Raw genomic sequence first — 18,869 nt, 5'->3', positions numbered from 1 at the left:
GTACTGCAGACAGGTAACCTGCTGAGCTATTTTTAGTTAAAGTCTGAAGCTTTGGGGTGTGGCCCAGACCCCATGTCTCTGTTGCAGCAGGTTGATTCAGACATGCTAGCAAGGCAGGGTTCTGGAGTCTCAAGCTGGCAGGGAAAATGGGCTTGGTGTAATGTCATAGACTCATAGACTTTAAGGTCAAAAGGGACCATTATGATCATCTAGTCTGACCTCCTGCATGAAGCAGGCCACAGAATCTCACCCACCCACTCCTGCAATAAACCTCTCACCTATGTCTGAGCTATTGAAGTCCTCAAATCATGGTTTCAGCACATTAGGTGACTGTCCCAAGGAGATCTCTGTGACCAAACCCGTCACAGACCTCACCTCCTTGCTGCTACTGAATATCCCCTGGTTTATGTACCCAAGGATGGTATCTGCCTGCTTAGCTCCAGCATTCTCTTGTTTGAATGGTTTCCACCATGCTCCCTTTCATAGTCCCTCCTCTCCAGTGCACAGTTCCTGTCCTGCCAGCATGAATGACGTCCCTTGTTCCTCTATGTTTGACCAGGCATTTGGCTGGATTCACATGCAGTTCTAATTGAGCCCAACTCACCAGGTGACCCAGGTAGCTCTGTAGCTTGAAGATGTCCTCCACCCCACCTATCCTTGTGTTCTCTGCAGACTTTGCCAGCAACAAGTTTACATGAACTTCCAGATCATTGATACCGATACTGAATAACCCGAGGCCCAGAATAGATTTTTGAGGGGCCCACCAGCAACATCCTGGTGGATACTGATTCCCCATTGAGGATCATATTTTGAGGAGAATCAGTTAGCCCAGTTTGGAGCCATGTTGAGCTTTTAGAGAGCTAATTTCACAATTTGAATGTTGTGTGGTACTTGGGCAAACTTCCTATGGGAATCCACGTATATATCACATCAGCACGGTCACCTTAATGAACATGACTTTTAATGTTGCTCAGAAATGACAGAGTAGTTATTGAACATGGATTGTTCTCCATGAACCCATGTTGACTGGCATTAACACTATTTCCATATTTTAGTATCTGGCTATTGGTAGATCCAATCTCAGCCATTCCATTATTTGGCTCTGGACACTTCTCTTGGAATTGGTATGTCTGAAGGATGAGGTGTAGGATTTGTCCATTCAGTATCATATCTAGAACAATTCCAGAACCTCTTTAGATCCGTTCAATATCAATACAGATGCATGAATACTCAACTAACTTCATTTAAATTGATGCTAGATTCGCTTCCGTTGATGCTGTTCCATTTTAGATCTACCCATACTCACATAGCCACCTGTAGATCCCTTCTAGATCGATGCACATCCCTGTACATCCATTTTATATCCATCTAGACCCCCATACATCAATTCTCGATTCATCTTGCCACCCTACCAGTACTGGACGCACTTGCTGTCTGTACCCTGCTGGTAGCTACAGTAAGGGTCACTGACCTGACTCGGGGCCAGCAGGGGGGTTGGCTGGGAGCATCCATCTCTGGTCCCTGGGGAGGTGGGATGCAGGAATGACTGGACCAGTGATGCTCCCGGCTCTGTGCTTGTGAATCCCCATAGGGGAACAGCACTTCCCATGACAGGCCAGGGACCCCATGGATAGGGGATGGGGCTGAGCCCCCTTGAGGGCTGATAAACTCAATGAGGGTGTCACTTTGGGTGTTCGACCCATGCACCCTACATCAGCTTCAAGGCACCCCACCACAGGGATGGCAAGTCCATTAGCTGCCGTTAGCTGTACAAATCGGGTATTATGCATGGTCAGATCTCTCTCTTTTAAGTGGTTTCGGAAATATGATTCAGAAATAGTGGTGACTTCTGAGCCAGTGTCTATCAAACAGCGGGTTCTCACCCCTGCTATGGTTATTTCCACTGTCAAGCAGTCCCCGAAAGCTCGGCCACAGAAGTCATTGAATATAGTAATATCATCAGGGTCCTTTTCCTCACTGCTGACACGCTGCCCTTTTTCTAGGGACAGCCGTAGAAACCCTTCAGTCCCCGCTCAGCCTTCTGACGGTGGGCTGCTTGCTCCCCGTGCCTCTTGAATTTCAGGTGCCTGGGACTCCAGTCTCCTCAGTGTACATTCTCAGCTAGTATGCCCTGGCCTTTCGCAAGTGTAACAAATGTATCTTCCCAGCTCGTCCTTCGGTGGAGATCTTTGGGATCCTGGGGCTCTTGGATGTCTTGGCATATTGGTGGGGTTTTTCTCTTTCATCACCTCAGTCATCACTTTCAGCATCTCCCCCTGTTGGACTGCCAGTTTTTGGACAGCTTCACTTAAGCTTTCCAATGTTAGCTGTGTTTGGGGCAGGGCTTTTTCCCCCAGCAGCTGCATTCACTAGGCCCCCACTTCGGGTACGGGGGTTAGGCTTGGCTGTCTCTGCCACAGGAACTTCCTCTTCTTCTGACCACATAATGGCAGCCTGCATGAGTTGATGGAACTTCTTACTGGGCTCTTCTTTAAACCTTCTTTTCATTTCACGTCGGAGGGAGTCATCACGAAGCCCCAACACCAGCTGCTCTTTCAGAACTGTATCTGGGTCTGGAACTCGTTGAGGGTCTCGCCGCTCCACTTTACTCATTCTCTCCTGGAGGTCATATGCATATGCCCGGACAGTTTCACCAGGCTCCTGCTTTCTCTCAAAGAACTCCTTTAGTCGGGTTCCAATAGGTACCATGTCTCCATATACTTCTAGAAGGAGTTCAAATACCTTTTCCACATCTTTCTTGTCTGCCACTGCCATGAACTTTACTGTGGCCTTGGCCTGGCCCATGAGGTACTTCTCTATGAAGTCCACATGATCTTCTACAGGTACTCTTAGCACACGCAGAGCCGCCTTCACAGACTTGACCCACTCCTCTACCGTAATGTCTCCTGGTCTTGTCGGGAAGCCACCAAACTCCGTGACCTTCCGCTCCCGTGGGACATAAATAGAGGGTGTTTCTTAGCTTCTGCTGTCTGTTGGTCTATCACTGTCTTAGCCAGTGATAAGGCTTCTCTCTGCTCAGTTCTAGCTTGTTGTAATGCCTCAGCTTGGTCTGATAATCTGCGCTGAAGTTCAGCAAACTGGGCCTGTAGTTCTTCAATTCCAGCCATGGTAGGGTGCTCAACCAGGCCCGGACTGTGCAACTAGAATTCAACCAGTAAACCAATGGGGTGGACCCTGTGGATAGGATCCTGATCGTGATGCCAATTATGTAAGCGGGGGAATGGTCCCGCTATTGTGGGGAACTTCCCTGGCTTCTGTACTACCCCAGTGAAGTGGGCTAGTGAAAAGATCTGAGTCCTTGCTCCCACTTCCTTTACCCAGAGGCCTTCCTGCCCTTGAGGACTCTCCTGTCTGGCAGAGTTCTCGTAGCCCCAACAAGGCTGGGCCTAGGATTCCTGGGGGGGCTCAACTCCCAACCCTGCTGTGGTCACCTAGGGCAGGGGCTAAGGTGTCCCCACTCCGGGGTACCCTCTCTGCACTGGGCACCTCCCTGACCCACTGATTATTCCAGACAATTTAAAGCAAATACAAGTTGTTTACTTAACAATTAATTTAAAGAAAAGAATAAGAAAAAATGGGAAAGGTTACAGGAAAACACATCATCCTGCTCTGTGGCAGGGAACATCACAAACAGTGTCTCTGGACATCAAGGCACTTTGCAGTCTGTTCCTTGTAGGTCCCAGGCCTCCTTCTCAGGCCCTGGCTGTGCTGCAGGGATGCTGCCAGTTAGACACTTGCAATGGTGGTGACCACACACCTCTGGGCTTTGGGTGGTGGGACCCTTCTTCCCAGCATCAGCCCCACGTCAGCCCCCCTCCCAGCCTGGCCTGCATGGACCCTTGGCTGGGGCATCTTTCTGCGCTGGGCCCTTTTACCAAGGTCCCCCCCTTGGCTGGCCCCAGTTGCTCGCCACACCTGGCTCTGGCCCCTCTAGATCTGGCACAGCTCTGCTCTCCAGCTCAGCATGGACCCCTGCTTTCTCCTATGCTCGGCCCCACTCTGTCTAACGAAGGCAATTCCTGCTCACAAGGAGGATGGGACCCACCCTGGCCTTCTGTCTCCTTGATTAGCCTGCCCGCCCTGTCAATCAGGCTGACCTGGAGCATTGGCCTCTTGCCATTGTTCCTGGGGACTGTCAGTCTCAGGGTCCTGATTTGCCATCGATCCCTCCCCTTTTAGTGCTGGGAGCTAGCAACCAAAACAGCCCCACTGAATGTTAGTAAGGGGGCAACAGTCCCCTTACAAAGTGTTAAAAGGTAGACAGAACTTTGCAAGAGCTCTTGTGACTAACACTACAATGTTTAGCAGCATAGAGTTCTATGGTCAAAACATAAAGAGGATTTTGGGCTCACTTCCTCCACATTAGTCAGTGACTAACACTCCTGCAGTAAATTAAGCAGGGATGTCTGACACTCTGTACTTCAAAATAGCACCTGAAACCCCCATATTTACCACAGTCAACAATCATGATATTTTTGTTCAAAGTGTGCATTTTGAGGTATCATTTTAAAAGTCTTGATCTGCTAAACATTAATATCCTGTTGATTTGTATGTTGTGACAGAGTCACAGGTCCGATGCTCTGGGACTGCTCTGTATGAAGCCAGCCAGGACTCTGGGTAGCGTGACTCCCCTCAGAGCAGCCTGTCCAGGGCAAAAAGCCTCCTTGGCTACAGCTTTCCTGGTCTGATCTTGGAGCATTCAGCATCCCCGTTCACACCTCACATTGCCCCTTGGTGGATCCACCTGGACAGGATCCCTGGGGAAGCCAGAGGGCCCTGCACCCCAACTCCGCAGGCAGCCGTGACTCTCAGCCAGCGTTGTAACACAGACGTTTTATTAGTCGACAGGAACACAGCGTAGAACAGAGCTTGTTAGCACAATAATCAGTGACTTTCAGCAAAGTCCATCTTGGGAGGACCCCAGGCCGGATACGCTGGACTCCCCACTCTAAGTCCCAAACAGGAGACTGCCCAGCTTCCAGTGACCCAACCTTCAACACGCCTGTTGCCTCTCCTCCTGGTCTTTGTCTCACTTCCCAGGCAAAGCGTCACCTGGTCACATCCCCCTCCTGCGTTTCAGGTTACGAATGGCACCGTCCATTGCTTACCTACAGGGAGGTGGAGCCACCTTACCTGCCACCGAAAGTCTCAGCAAAATCACACCCTTATTCCCACCATCTAGGCATTGGTGCAATACACAGGGGAACGGAGGCATTCACAGTATTCATGCATAACAGTAAGACTCATATAGGCTCACATACAACATAATAATGGGGGGAAATCCACTTTGTCACATGTGTGCTAGTGTTATAGGTGGAGTTATGAAATATTCTGCATGTGTTACTGCAATATGTTGTGAGGTTGGGAGCATCCACTACCAGCCTTTCAGTTACAACAAAGGAGTAGCCATCAATAGCCAGACAGCGTTAATGGCTCATCAACACCCAATCCACTATCCCAGAGGCTTCTAGGAGAAGGCAAGTACACCATGGGGGCCGACTAACCCGCATCACTGCAAAGATCTTTCCAGCAAGCTGGAAATAAAGTATAAAAGAGGGGAAGTGACATCATGACTTGGCCTCTCTCCCCAAATCTCAACACCTGGAAGAATGTCTGGAAAACAAAGACTTTGAACAGGGGAAGGGTGGTCCTAGGCTGGAAAAGAGTCCCAGTCCCAGGCTGTGTATTGAGGATCTGTGACCTGTTTGTACCCTCTGTCAGGGTGAGACATGGCTTGATTTTGTAGAATTCAGACTGCAAATTTATTTTTATTTCTTAAGGAACCAACTTTGATCTCTAAACTTGCTACTTATAAGCACTTAAAATCTACCTTTCTGTAGTTAATAATCTTATTTTAATGTTTTATCCTTACCGGTGAATTTGTTTAAAGTGCTTGGGAAATCTGATCAGGTTACAAAGGCTGGTGCTTGTCCACTTTCATTTGAAAAAGTGTCAAACTAGGTAATGAACTTACATTGGCCAGGCCTCTGATCAGTGCAAGACAGTGCAGTTCTAGGGTGCAAGGCTGGGGAGCTGGGGGAATTGGCTGGAGCCTCCCTCTTGTGGGTTCATGAATGGCTGGAAGAACATTCATGTACCTCAGTTGGGCATGTCCCTGCCTGTGGATGGCTGTGTAAGTGCAGTGCCTGCCGGAGGCTTGTAGCTTGGCATCAGCATCACAGTGTGAGAGGCCGCCCAGGTTGGTGGGACAGAGGGCTCAGCTGTCCCACAGTCCAGGTTGCACCCTGAGGACCCTGACACAGAAGACATTTGCCAACCTGCCACATGCCTTTCGGATTGAGAAACTGTAACATCAACACGGCCCATGTGAAATGGGTTAAAATCTGGTTTGCCAATTGAGCGCAAAATGCAATGTCTTGCCTCCTCCAGCCAAGGTGGGAGGTGACATCTGAACTCTGGATCTGTGCTGACCAAGGAGAACAACTGAGTGGGATGCAATGAAATGAGGGGCACGTTAATGGAACTTTTTGTTGCTGAAATTAAGAACCTGAGATGAAAGGACACTGCCCAATATACTCTGGGGTGGGGCCTTTGCTCATTGTTTTATATTTATGAATCCTTGTGGCATTTTCCCAAGTTAGTACAGGGTCACTTCCACCTTTTTATTAATAATTTCTTTTCTACACTCGTACTCTGTGCTTGTGAATGGGGAAGAATTGCCTCTGAGAGCCGCCCAGGGGGTGGTGTGTAATTCTCCTAGGTTGCTGGGTCGGGGCTCGAGCCGATTTTGGGTTGTATTGTTGACAAGGAACCCCTAGATATTGAACCCGGCCCTTGTTGCTGCCCACTGCACCTGGCAGAAGGGTTACATAAGAAAGTAGGGAAATGTGCTCTAGATGAGGGGGGAGGATGGGTTGAAGGACCATATTCAAAGCATAGTTCTCAATGGTGTACTGTTACCGTGGGAGGGCATTTCTAGTGGGATCCCACAGGGGTCTTTCCTGGGTCTGGTACTGTGCAATCTTTTCAATAATGACTTGGATAAAGGAGCGGAGAATATACTTATAAAATTTGCAGATGATACCGAGCTGGGAAGGGCTGCAAACCCTTTGGAGGACAGCATTAGATTTCAAAATGAAACTGACAAATTAAAGAATTGGTCTGGAATCACCTAGATGAAATTCACTGAAGACAAGTGCAAAGTACTTCACTTAGGAAGGAAAAATCAAATGCACAGCTACAAACTGAGGAATAACTGTCTAGGTGGTAGTACTGCTAAAAAGGATCTGGGGGTTATCGTTAGGTCTCCACGTCTGTCATGAAGGTCATGGAAGTGACGGATTCTGTGACTTTCCACAAACTCCATGACTTCTGCAGCAGTGAGTGTGACTAAACCCATGTGCCAATATTTATTTATGCCTGTACCTGTAACTTCACTCCATGCATCTGAAGAAGTGGGTTTTTTACCCACGAAAGCTTATGCCCAAATAAATCTGTTAGTCTTTAAGGTGCCACCGGACTCCTTGTTGTTTTTGTGGATACAGACTAACACGGCTACCCCTCTGATACTTGGTGAATAGATGTGGATAGATGGATGGGAATAGGATAGATCAGTAGATGGGGACAGATGGATAGATCGATGGATGGGGATGGATGTTTCGATCGGTAGATGGATGGGGATGGGAAGATGTAGGTCAATTTTTTGTGGCTAGAACAGTTTCAAACCTCTCCCACTTTTGTCCTGGAAGTTGAACCTCTGGGATCTGGATAGTTGATTGCTCAGGTTGTTTTTCTCATTGTAGTTCCCTCTGAATCTCTGTCCCAGCCAGCAGGGACCTCTCAAGCTCTGAGGGGGTTAATTCCCCACTGGCGCCCACCAGACCCTCATTCTGCATGAAATCACTAAACTCAGGTGTCCTGGTTCCCAGCCTAGTGCATTAACACAAGCCCAGCCTTCCCCTATAAGGGCTAATTCCATTCTGGCCCTGGCAGGTGCAGCAGCTGCTCTGGATTTCATGGCTTGAGTCCATCGCTCAGTCACTGAGTCGCTTTTGTTTGTAACTTCATTTTTATTCATTGCTGGCTACGAAGCAGCGAGCGAAATGCAGCAGGCCGAGTAGCAGGGCAGGGCAGGGCAGGGCTGGGGAGGTGGGAAGGAGGCGATCAGTAGCCTTCGCTGAGTTCCCGTCCGGCTGGCCTTGCCAACCATGGGGACAGGTGTGTTTGGAACGGGCAGTGGCCACCCTGAGGGAACTAACCCATGGGAAAGGCCCAGTGAGGACAGGGCAGGCTGCAGTTTTAACACAACTTAGCAGGACAGGTACCCACTACCAGCTTAGAAGGACAGATAACGACGAGGATCTCCCATAAACAGTCACTCAATCAGCTGACACGAGGGGAGAGATACAAACTGCTGAGTCTTCCCCAGGATTTGATCCATGTCCATCACCCCGGGGGAAATAAACCAGCTGTTTCCCTAGCGAAGAGGCAGCCTAAGGGTCTGGGTTGGGATTCCCCAGGGAGCCGAGAGGAGCTGGCCTTGAGCCTGGCTCCTAAATCCCCTGGGCTCCCTGCCTTGATGCTCATGGGCTGGGCACTGCCTGAGTGGCGCGATGGCTGGGGCAGTTAGTGGGGGGTGGGCCTCAGCTTGGTGGGGGATCAGCCCCTCTGCAAAGCAGGCCCTACATCTGGGCCAAGCCAAAGGACAGAAGCGGCGCTTCTCCAGCCTGTGCAGCGATTCTTGGCTTGGCTCAGGGCTGCAACTTCCTCATCGTCGCCCGTATCCAGGGGATGAAGGTGGAGACTCTTGTGTACACTCCAGGTGTTCTGCAAGGCCCCCAGGAGACGATGCCCTGGGCTGTTTCCCCACACACCAGGGGGCCTCCAGAGTCGCCCTGTGAAATGAAACAAGCCACAGATGGAGAACAGCTCAGTGAATCATTTCCTGCTGATGCACAGCTCAGTGACACCCCCCAATGAAGCTGGACTCAGTGTCACCCTCGATGTCCCCCCGGTTTCTGCTTGGCCCCCCCATGGCCCAGCTGGTCTCAGCGCCCCACCCACTCCCCTGTCCACCTGGTCTCTGCCTCCTGCCGAGAGACCAGTTAGTTTCCCATTCATTAATACAGCACCTAGTGCCGTGGGGCCTGATCCCTGATCGCCACTCGTGGGCTTGACTGCAACATCAACAGCCTCATTAATAACCATTTATCAAGGGAGCTCGAAGCCAGGAGCAGATTTACCTTTGAAGAGTCTTTGCACTGTGCTGGGTCCCCCACACACATCATGGTGGAGGGGTTATAGTTATTATATGGCCCATAAGGATCCTTCGGACACTTGGCATCCGGCATCACCATCACATACACCTCCCGGAGCGTGGCTGAGGTCAATTCACTCTCTGTGCTAGTTCTGCCCCAGCCAGCGACGCTGCACCAAGTCCCTGGCTTTACAATCTTGTTGGCGCGGGGCAGGGCGATGGTACCCACCTCTCTCTTCAGCTTCGCTCTCTCTGCCAGCTGAGACACAAGAACGATGAAGATCAATGTCAGAGTTGTGCTCAAGAACAAGGAGACATCCCCATCCTCAGCAAAACCCATAACATGGGGTCAGTGAGGGTGGGGGTGATTGGCTGGGGGTAGTTTCTGCAGCAGGGTGAGCTCACTGGGGGCGGGGTGATGGGAAGTGGATGATACCTGCAGCAGCATGATGTCATTGTTAAGAGTCTCTCTCTCGTATTGCGGATGGGGGATTTGGCAGCGCACGGAGATTTTCTGTTGACTCTGTTCCTGTTGTTGAATGTTATGGGCTCCCAGGTATACAGTGATGTTGCTGTAAAAGCCAAGAGCAGTACATGGGGCATTAGGAGCAGTAGCGTACATGAGGTGGGGGACGGGCACATGTGGGTCTGACTCATAAATTCTGATCTTGTGGGCAAAGGGCAACCTGGGTTCTCAGGCCGAGATCTCGGACTCTGCTGCTGAGGTGAAAAACTGACACCACTGCACGCAGGGTTGGGGACTGGCTGCCTCAGGTGAGCATAGGGACCTTGCCCACAACTCAGATTGCAGGACAAAGCCTCTTGCCAGTGATGCTGGGGTCCCAGCTGGTGTCTCCCCCAACCCTTGTGCTGTTCCCCGAGCACCTACACTCCCCACTGTCCTCCTGGTCCCTGGTTCTCAGCTACCCTCACCCCAGTGACCCCTCCCTGGCTAGATCCAGACAGGGGTCCATGCCCAGCTGCCCCCAGATCAGTGTCCTGCAGTCCCATCCTGGGGCTGTAAGTCTCTCCCTGCCTCGATCTGAGCAATGGGCCAGACACCAGTTCACGTCACTGACTGTAGCTCCACTGATTTACCCAGCGCTGGACCTGGACGACGGTTTGTAAAGGCCCCTAGAGCAGAGGTGGGCAAACTATGGCCCGCGGGACCCATGGGCCCCTCCTGCCCCGCCCCTGAGCTCCTAGCCCGGGAGGCTAGCCCCCAACGCCTCCCCCGCTGTTCCTCCACTGGCGCAATGCTCTGGATGGTGGGGCTGCGAGCTTTCGGCAGCAGGGCAGCTGCAGAGCCTGGCCTGACCCAGTGCTCTGTGCTGCGCTGTGATGGGGCTGGCTCCAGCCGGGTGGCACGGCTGCCTGCCCTGGAGCTCTGTGCTGCGCCGTGGCGGGGCTAGAGCCACTGGTGCTCCAGGCAATGTGGTAAGGGGGCAGGGACCAGGGGGGTTGGATAGAGGGCAGGGTAGTTCTGAGGGGGTGGTCAGGGGGCCGGGGTGTGCATAGGGGTTGGGGCGGTCAGAGGGCGGGGAACAGGGGGGTTGAATGGGAGCAGGGGTCCCGGGGTGACAGTCAGGAAGGGTGGGGTTGGATGGGGTGGCAGGGGCAGTCAGGGTTGAGAGTTCAGGGGCGGTCAGGGGACAGGGAGCAGGGGAATGGATGGGGCAGGAGTCCCCAGGGGGCAGCCAGGAAGGAGAGCAGGGGTTGGATGGTGCGGTGGGGGCAGCCAGGGGTGGGTGTTCCGGGGTGGTCAGGGGACAGGAAGTGGGGGTGGGGGTGGATGGGGCAGGGGGGTGGATGAGGCCGGGGCAGTCAGAAGGCAGGGAACAGCAGGGCTGAATGAGGGCAGGAGTCCCGGGGTGGCAGTCAGGAAGGAGGGGGGTGTTGGATGGGGCAGCAGGGGGCAGTCAGGGGTGGGGTTTCTGGGGTTGGACAGGGGACAGGGAGCAGAGGGGATAGATGGGACAGGGGTCCCCGGGGGCAGTCAGCAAGGAGAGGGGGTTGGATGGGGTAATAGGGGGGCAGGGGCGGGAAGCGGTGAGGCAGAAGGGGTGGTTGGATGGGGCAGGGGTCCCCAGGGGCAGTCAGGAAGGAGAGAGGGGGTTGCATGGGGCAGCGGGGGGCAGTTAGGGGTCAGAGAGTAGGGGGGTGGATGGGGCAGGGAATGGGGGGGTTGGATGGGGCAGGAGTCCCAGGGGGGCCATGAGGGGGCGAGAAGCAAGGGGGTCAGATAGAGAGCAGGGCTGGGCCATGCCTGGTTGTTTGGGGAGGCACAGCCTCCCCTAACCAGCCCTCCATATAATTTCAGAAACCTGATGAGGCCCTCAGGCAAAAAGTTAGCCCTCCCCTGCCCTAGAGACATGCTGATGCCCCTGGGCTCTGCTCTCCCAGCCTGTCCTGCTAACTGCTCCTTCCCTGCAACCTACGAAAGTGCCAGAGCTCCCGGCTCCCCCATCACCTGCTAATGCCCGACCTGCCCCGACATCCCCAGCACAGGGGCGCTTACTCTCCATTGCAGTGAGCGGCCGTCAGCACAAAGTTCTCCGACACCAGGAACCCTCCACAGTAAGACCTCTTGTCTCCACGTCGTATATCCAAATAGGCCATGTAGGGCCTGGAATGGGGCTTGGCTTCCCGACCCCCGATGATCTCACCTGGGGAGAGACCAGGTTCATATAAAGAGCCCCATCATTTCACTGGGTGCGGCTGGGACCGAGCTCCCAATTCTGAAGGGGAGTCCCCAGAGCCAAAACCCACCCCCTGTGATGATCTCCTGGGGGATCCCTGGGCCTGCAACCCTGCCCCCTGCTCCGTTCTCCTGCAGACTGGACACCCTATGGGGTCAGAGGGTAAATCTAAAGCTCTGATCTCGCTCGGTGAAGAATTGGTGCCAAATGCACCTGGAATGGGTCAGTAATTGCACTGCCTTGATCTAACAGTTCTGAGGGGCCAACGTCGCCCCAGATTAGGCCAGGCAACCCCTAGAAGGGCACTAGCTGGCTCAGGGGGTGGGAATGGGACATCTGCTCTTTCCCCCTGAGGACAGCTTGGTGCTCCTGTCACTGTTCCAAGGGACTATTTTTGCCCTTCCCCAGCTCTTCCTTACCTGGGCTGTGGCTAACACTGATCAGTATCGGTGCCATGTGAGACAACACACCCTGGTCCCCTGTGACAGTCTGCACCACTGTGTTCACCCCTTTACAGGACGGTGATAAATTTCGTACAGAGAATGCCTTGTGAGGTCTCTCTCAGCACATGTTTCTGCAAACTTATTGGCTGAATTTCCTTCAGTCAGGATCCCTCCCACAGTCCAATGCTGCTTCCTTTTCACTTCCGGTGTTGTGAATGCCATGGGTAGAGAGAAAGGGAGAGATCATTTGGGGCATCGCCTCCCCCTTCTTCTAGGTCTTTCTCTTCTTCGAGAATTATCTCCAGCTGAGGTTCAGGAGACAGAAAGTCTCTGGGCAGGGGCACCCCAATCTGTTTGATCATCAAGATGTAAATTTTTCACCCACGTCCTCTTTCCTGCCTAAGAATGGCCACTTAACCAGGTGATGGTCCATTTGATTACATTGACACTTGACTGAGGTGTCGGTTGGCATTTTGTCTCAAGGAAAACTGGTTTGTGATTGCTCTCCAGATTTGGAACATGTCTTAGTAACATCATAAAGTAGAATCCCATAACTTTACATGCCACAAATATTTTGCCAGGAAAATAATGATCAGAAAATTATGAATTTTCAGATGATACCTCACAAGGCATGCTTGCTGTAAAATGTATCATAGTCTTGTACAAGGGATGAACATAAGGGTATAGTCTGTCACAGGCCCCTAGATACCACCCACTGAAACCAATTCCTGAGACCCCTTCATTCACATCAAATTCCCAGGGTCCTGCAATCCCAACCGTACTCACCAGCCCAAGCCCCAGGGGGCAGTAGAAAAGCCATGGGGAGAAGGAGCAAGATCTGGACCCACATGTTCGACATCAGTGCAGGGACCGTAAATCTGCCTCAGGCCTCAAGGCTTTATAGACTCAGCTTGGAGGGGATCAAGGGGTCAGGAAACCTCAGGGTCACACACACTCATCTAAATGCAGGGCTCAGGCATCTCAGTTTCCAACCACAGCCAACCACACAGGCTGGGGGGGAAGGACAGGCCATGTGTCAGCCAAGGATCCTGCACAGCTGGATGGATGCTGACCACCTGGGTCCCTGCATCTGGATGGATGATGTACCACTGGATGCAGAAGACCCTAGTGAGGATGTGTCTAGCGAGATCCAGGACTGCTCTGGGTGCTGGCTCACAGCTGGGCACATCTGGGGCTCTTACTCATCTGGCCCCATCCTCGCTCAGCTCCCTGCCCGTGGCTCTGTGCTGGGGGCTGTGTGACAGTGACTGGTCTGGGTGGTGGGCGGGAACGTGTGTGACATTGTGCAGTCTATGTGATTTTCTAAAAATATGGTAATGAGTGAATATAATGCAACTGGAATACGCTTCATGCAAAAGATCTCTTGTAAGGTATCATTACAAAGCTTATAATCTACTGAGTATGGTCATCCTATTTGTATAAATGTATCACTCTTGTAGCTGAAACTAGAAATATGAAATATAACTCTGAAGGCCTATTGTAATTATGCAAAGTGTGAGCCATTAATGGTGGTTTGGAATCTTAATGGCTCCCATCAACCAGGACAATTTTAAAGAAACCTTATTGAGGTTGCAGGAACAAAACATCCCGATGTGTAGGAAGAAAAGTAAATATGGCAGGCCACCAGCTTGGCTTAACAGTGAAATCCTTGCTCGTCTTAAACACAAAAAAACAGCTTACAAGAAGTGGAAGATTGGACAAATAACCAGGGAGGAGTATAAAAGTATTGCTCAGGCATGCAGGTGTGAAATTAGGAAGGCCAAATCACACTTGGAGTTGCAGCTAGTCGGAGATGTTAGGAGTAACAAGAAGGGTTTCTTTAGGTATGTTAGCAACAGGAAGAAAGTCAAGGAAAGTGTGGGCCCCTTGCTGAATGAGGGAGGGAACCTAGTGACGGAGGATGTGGAGAAAGCTAGTGTACTCAATGCTTTTTTTGCCTCTGTCTTCACAGACAAGGTCAGCTCCCAGACAGCTGCACTCTGCAGCACAGTATGGGGAGGAGGTGACCAGCTCTCTGTGGAGAAAGAAGTAGTTCGGGACTATTTAGGAAAGCTGGACGAGCACAAGTCCATGGGGCCGGATGCGCTGCATCCGAGGGTGCTAAAGGAATTGGCCGATGAGATTGCAGAGCCATTGGCCATTATCTTTGAAAAATCATGGCGATAGGGGGAGGTCCCGGACGACTGGAAAAAAGCTAATGTAGGGCCCATCTTTAAAAAAGGGAAGAAGGAAGATCCAGGGAACTACAGGCCAGTCAGTCTCACCTCCGTCCCTGGAAAAATCATGGAACAGGTCCTCAAGGAATCAATCCTGAACCACTTAAAGGAGGGGAAAGTGATCAGAAACAGTCAGCATGGATTCATCAAGGGCAAGTCATGCCTGACTAACCTAATTGCCTTCTATGATGCGATAACTGGCTCTGTGGATGAGGGGAAAGCACTGGATGTGCTATTTCTGGACTTTAGCAAAGCTTTTGATACAGTCTCCCACAGTATTCTTGCCAGCAAGTTAAAGAAGTATGGGCTGGATGAATGGACTATAAGGTGGATAGAAAACTGGCTAGATGGTCGGGCTCAACGGGTAGTGATCAATGGTTCCATGTCTAGTTGGCAGCCGGTATCAAGTGGAGTGCCCCAAGGGTCAGTGCTGGGGCCGGTTTTATTCAATATCTTCATTAACGATCTGGAGGATGGTGTGGACTGCACCCTTAGGAAGTTTGCAGATGACACTAAACTGGGAGGAGTGGTTGATACGCTGGAGGGTAGGGATAGGATACAGAGGGACCTAGACAAATTAGAGGATTGGGCCAAAAGAAACCTGATGAGGTTCAACAAGGACAAGTGCAGAGTCCTGCACTTAGGACGGAAGAATCCCATGCACTGCTACAGACTAGGGACCGAATGGCTGGGCAGCAGTTCTGCAGAAAAGGACCTAGGGGTTACGGGGACGAAAAGCTGAATATGAGTCAGCAGTGTGCCCTTGTTGCCAAGAAGGTAATGGCATTTTGGGTTGTATAAGTAGGGGCATTTCCAGCAGATCGAGGGATGTGATCATTACCCTCTACTCAGCACTGGTGAGGTCTCATTTGGAGTACTGTGTCCAGTTTTGGGCCCCACACTACAAGAAGGATGTGGATAAATTGGAGAGAGTCCAGCGGAGGGCAACAAAAATGATTAGGGGGCTGGAGCACATGACTTATGAGGAGAGGCTGAGGGAACTGGGATTGTTTAGTCTGCAGAAGAGAAGAATGAGGGGGGAATTGATAGCTGCTTTCAACTACCTGAAAGGGGGTTCCAAAGAGGATGGATCTAGACTGTTCTCAGTGGTAGAAGATGACAGAACAAGGAGTAATGGTCTCAAGTTGCAGAGGGGAAGGTTTAGGTTGGACATTAGGAAAAACTTTTTCACTAGTAGGGTGGTGAAGAACTGGAATGGGTTACCTAGGGAGGTAGTGGAATTTCCTTCCTTAGAGGTTTTTAAGGTCAGGCTTGACAAAGCCCTGGCTGGGATGATTTAGTTGGGTTTGGTCCTGCTTTGAGCAGGGGTTGGACTAGATACCTCCTGAGGTCCCTTCCAACCCTGAGATTCTATGATTCTATGACAGGGAGGAGCCGCCTTCCAGAGGCACCGGAGAGCCAGAATGTCCTGCTTGCGGCGGAGGCGAGCCCCAGCCATGGAGGAGCCGGTGCGGCGCAGGGAGGCAAAAGCCCTGCAAAGGCGGCAGTAACGCTAGCGGGGAGGCTGTGGCCTGGTGCCCCCCCAGGGGGCTCCTGCAGCCTGCAGCAGATGCATGCAGGAAGTGGCCCTCATGTGCCCCCCAGCTTCCCCCCTCGCCATGCTCAGGTTCTGCGGCTCCTGGGCATCTGAGCTGCTGCCGCGGTGTGGGGCCCTGAGCCTGCTCTGGGAGGGGCAGCGGCGACAGCTCACACTCCCAGGAGCTGCAGAGCCCGAGCGTGGTGGGGGGGGTGCATGGGGGCCTCTGCTCACATGCATCTGCTGCAGGAGCCTTCAGGAACCCCCCAGAAGGCAGCTCCTCCCTGCCGAGCTGCAGCAGCGGCCCAAGCCCGGCAAAGCCAGAGACTGGACTTGGGGTGGGGGCCGCCGGGGTGGGATGAGGAGGGCTCGAGGGGGGGCTGTGCACCCTCCAGGGGAGTTCAGGGGGTGGGGAGGAGGGAACCTGGTCTGGGGAGCAGCCCCTGGGCATGGCTGGTCTCGGGGTCTATAAAGGCTCATTGGTGTTTTCCCCTCAATGAACTGATGTTACGGGGCGGGGGGCAAGGTGGAAGTTTCGCCTTGGGCACAAAATATCCCTGCACCGGCCCTGGCAGTGGAGTCCCAAAGGAACCTGTGGGGGATGGGACACCCAACCCCTTGGGCTGCTCTGAGAGCCCCAGGTGTACTCAGGAGAGGATACAGGGTTTGATACAGGTGCTTGGCCCCAGCAGGAGCAAGGGGGAGACCCTAAATGCGGCCCACAGATCCCCATATGGTATGAGGGTCCCGCTACCCATGGGCCCTTATCCCCCCCCAAAGAAACTTACCAGCCTGAGACCCAGGGGGAAGGCGAAAGGCCACGGGAAGCAGGACAAAGAACAAGAGCTGCATTGTCAGAGACATCCAGGGATGGGCACGGAGCCTCTGCCTGAGCCCCGGGGCTTATATGGACCAGGTGTGGGGAGGGGAGGGCAGGGCCTACCAACCACAGGGACGTGTACCCTGCTGCCCGGAATCTCCCACCCCAGATGGCCCAGGGGTGAAGACGCCAATTGGAGACGCCTCCAGCCACAGCGGTGCCCACATCAGGGTGGGTGGTTTCCTTCCTGCTCTGGTGTCCGCTCGGCCTGGCTGCGGATGTGGTTAACCCTGCCCCCTCCCTACTACAGGTGTAAGAAACACCCTTGGGCTTCTCTGCACTGAGATACCCCGACCCATAGATTTCAAAGTCAGGAGGGACCATTGTGACCTCCCAACCTGACCCCCTGGTGGGCACCCCAGAGCCAGAACCCACCCAGCATTTCTGGTCTCCATTACAGCCCTGGGTCAGTTGTTTAATGGTTGCATATTAGTCTCAGCCAGACCATTTCTGACTCCAGCTGCCAGCCATCGGGTCCTGTCCTGCTTTGGCCAGAGAGGTTGAGGAGCCCCCTGCTCCCAGAAACCCCTGCCCCATGGAGGTGCCTACAGAAGGGGGCCAAGTCCCTTCTTCACCTCCTGTGTCTTCAGGAGACCACTCTCCTTTTACCTCTCCCCGCCAGTTTGTTCTTGTAGCTCTTTCCAATTTGCTGAAGTGCTGCTAGAGGTGTGGACATTTCAGGTGGACAAAATCTCCAGTCATGGTCCCACAAGGGCCGAATCCAGAGGCGATCCTTGTGACATCCTACTCCATATGCTTTATGGAAGTATGCTTATGAATATGACATAACTGGAATATGCTTTACACTAAATACCCCTTGTATGGCATCATTAGAAAGTTTGTAATCTACTAAGTGTGTTCATCTTATTTGTTGGCACGTATTATTTCTATATCTGGAGTTAGGAGAATAAGGTATAAACATGTATCACTGATGTAAACATATTAAGTGGAGGCCATTAAGGGTGCTCTAGAAACAATCAGTTGTAAATGGCCTTGGTTACTTGAAAGCCTTCCTGTGTACGTGTGGACCAGCCCATGGGGGATGGAGACTAGGGGTCTTACAGTGACATGTGACCATGTCACCTGATAATGAAATTCATCTTAAATCTAGTACTTTTCCATTTAGAAGGAGGGGTGGGGACCCAGAGAGACAAAAGCTTCCTGCCTTTTGGCAAAGCTATAAAAGGGGGTGGAGCAGGTCAAAAGGAGGCCAGTCATGAGAAAAGCCCTGGTTACCACCTGAGATGTCTGCTGGATCTGACAAAGGCTTTGGCTACACTTGCACTTCAAAGCGCTGCCGTGGCAGCGCTGCCACGGCAGCGCTTTGAAGCGCTAAGTGTAGTCAAAGCGCCAGCGCTGGGAGAGAGCTCTCCCAGCGCTGTCCGTACTCCACCTCCCTGTGGGGAATAACGTACAGCGCTGGGAGCCGCGCTCCCAGCGCTGGGGCTTTGACCACACTGGCGCTTTGCAGTGCCGCAATTTGCAGCGCTGGAGAGGGTGTGTTTTCACACCCTGCTGCAGCGCTGCAAAATTGCAAGCATAGCCAAGGCCAAAGACTGTACCAGGGGAAAGGATTGGGCCCAGACTAGGAAGGAGTCTAGCCTGTGAAAGAAGCTTATTGGAACATCTTTGAGGGGGAGATATTACCTCTAATCAGTTTCTTAATATATTCTGTGTTTTGTTTTATTTTGCTTTGTGATTTACTTTGTTCTGGCTGTTATTACTTAAAAACACTTAAATTCTACTTTTATACTTAATAAAATCACTTTTGTTTATTAATAAACCCAGAGTAAGTGATTAATACCTGTGGGACCAAACAGCTGTGCATATTTCTC

At 52.1% G+C, this 18,869-nt stretch overlaps 1 protein-coding gene across 2 annotated transcripts; it reads right to left on the bottom strand.

The window, feature by feature from the left end:
- Positions 1–8,732: 8,732 nt before the first annotated feature.
- LOC120380334 (mast cell protease 1A-like) lies at positions 8,733–17,018 on the bottom strand. Of its 2 annotated transcripts, XM_039497968.1 has the most exons (5): positions 16,943–17,018; positions 11,757–11,904; positions 9,675–9,810; positions 9,225–9,497; positions 8,733–8,876 (listed from the first exon to the last, which is right to left on the bottom strand). In XM_039497968.1, the coding sequence occupies exons 1-5, from the start codon at positions 17,016–17,018 to the stop codon at positions 8,733–8,735; spliced, it is 777 nt and encodes a 258-aa protein (XP_039353902.1). The 2 variants fall into 2 exon arrangements, with proteins under 2 accessions (XP_039353902.1, XP_039353903.1); XM_039497969.1 differs by lacking the exons at positions 9,225–9,497; positions 16,943–17,018 and adding an exon at positions 13,167–13,218.
- Between the last annotated feature and the right edge of the window lie 1,851 nt (positions 17,019–18,869).

Source organism: Mauremys reevesii, linkage group 13 (genome assembly GCF_016161935.1).
Source record: "Mauremys reevesii isolate NIE-2019 linkage group 13, ASM1616193v1, whole genome shotgun sequence".
NCBI lineage: Eukaryota > Metazoa > Chordata > Testudines > Geoemydidae > Mauremys > Mauremys reevesii.
The sequence above is the reverse complement of the archived record's forward strand: the minus strand, read 5'-3'. Positions and strand labels throughout refer to the sequence as shown.

Coding starts and splice junctions, on each gene's coding strand:
- LOC120380334 (XM_039497968.1), bottom strand. CDS start 17,018: ATGTCTCTGACAATGCAGCTCTTGTTCTTTGTCCTGCTTCCCGTGGCC. Junction 11,905..16,942: donor TCCCCCTGGGTCTCAGGCTG/GTAAGTTTCTTT, acceptor GTCTCTCCCCAG/GTGAGATCATCGGGGGTCGG. Junction 9,811..11,756: donor GCCGCTCACTGCAATGGAGA/GTAAGCGCCCCT, acceptor TGGCTTTTACAG/CAACATCACTGTATACCTGG.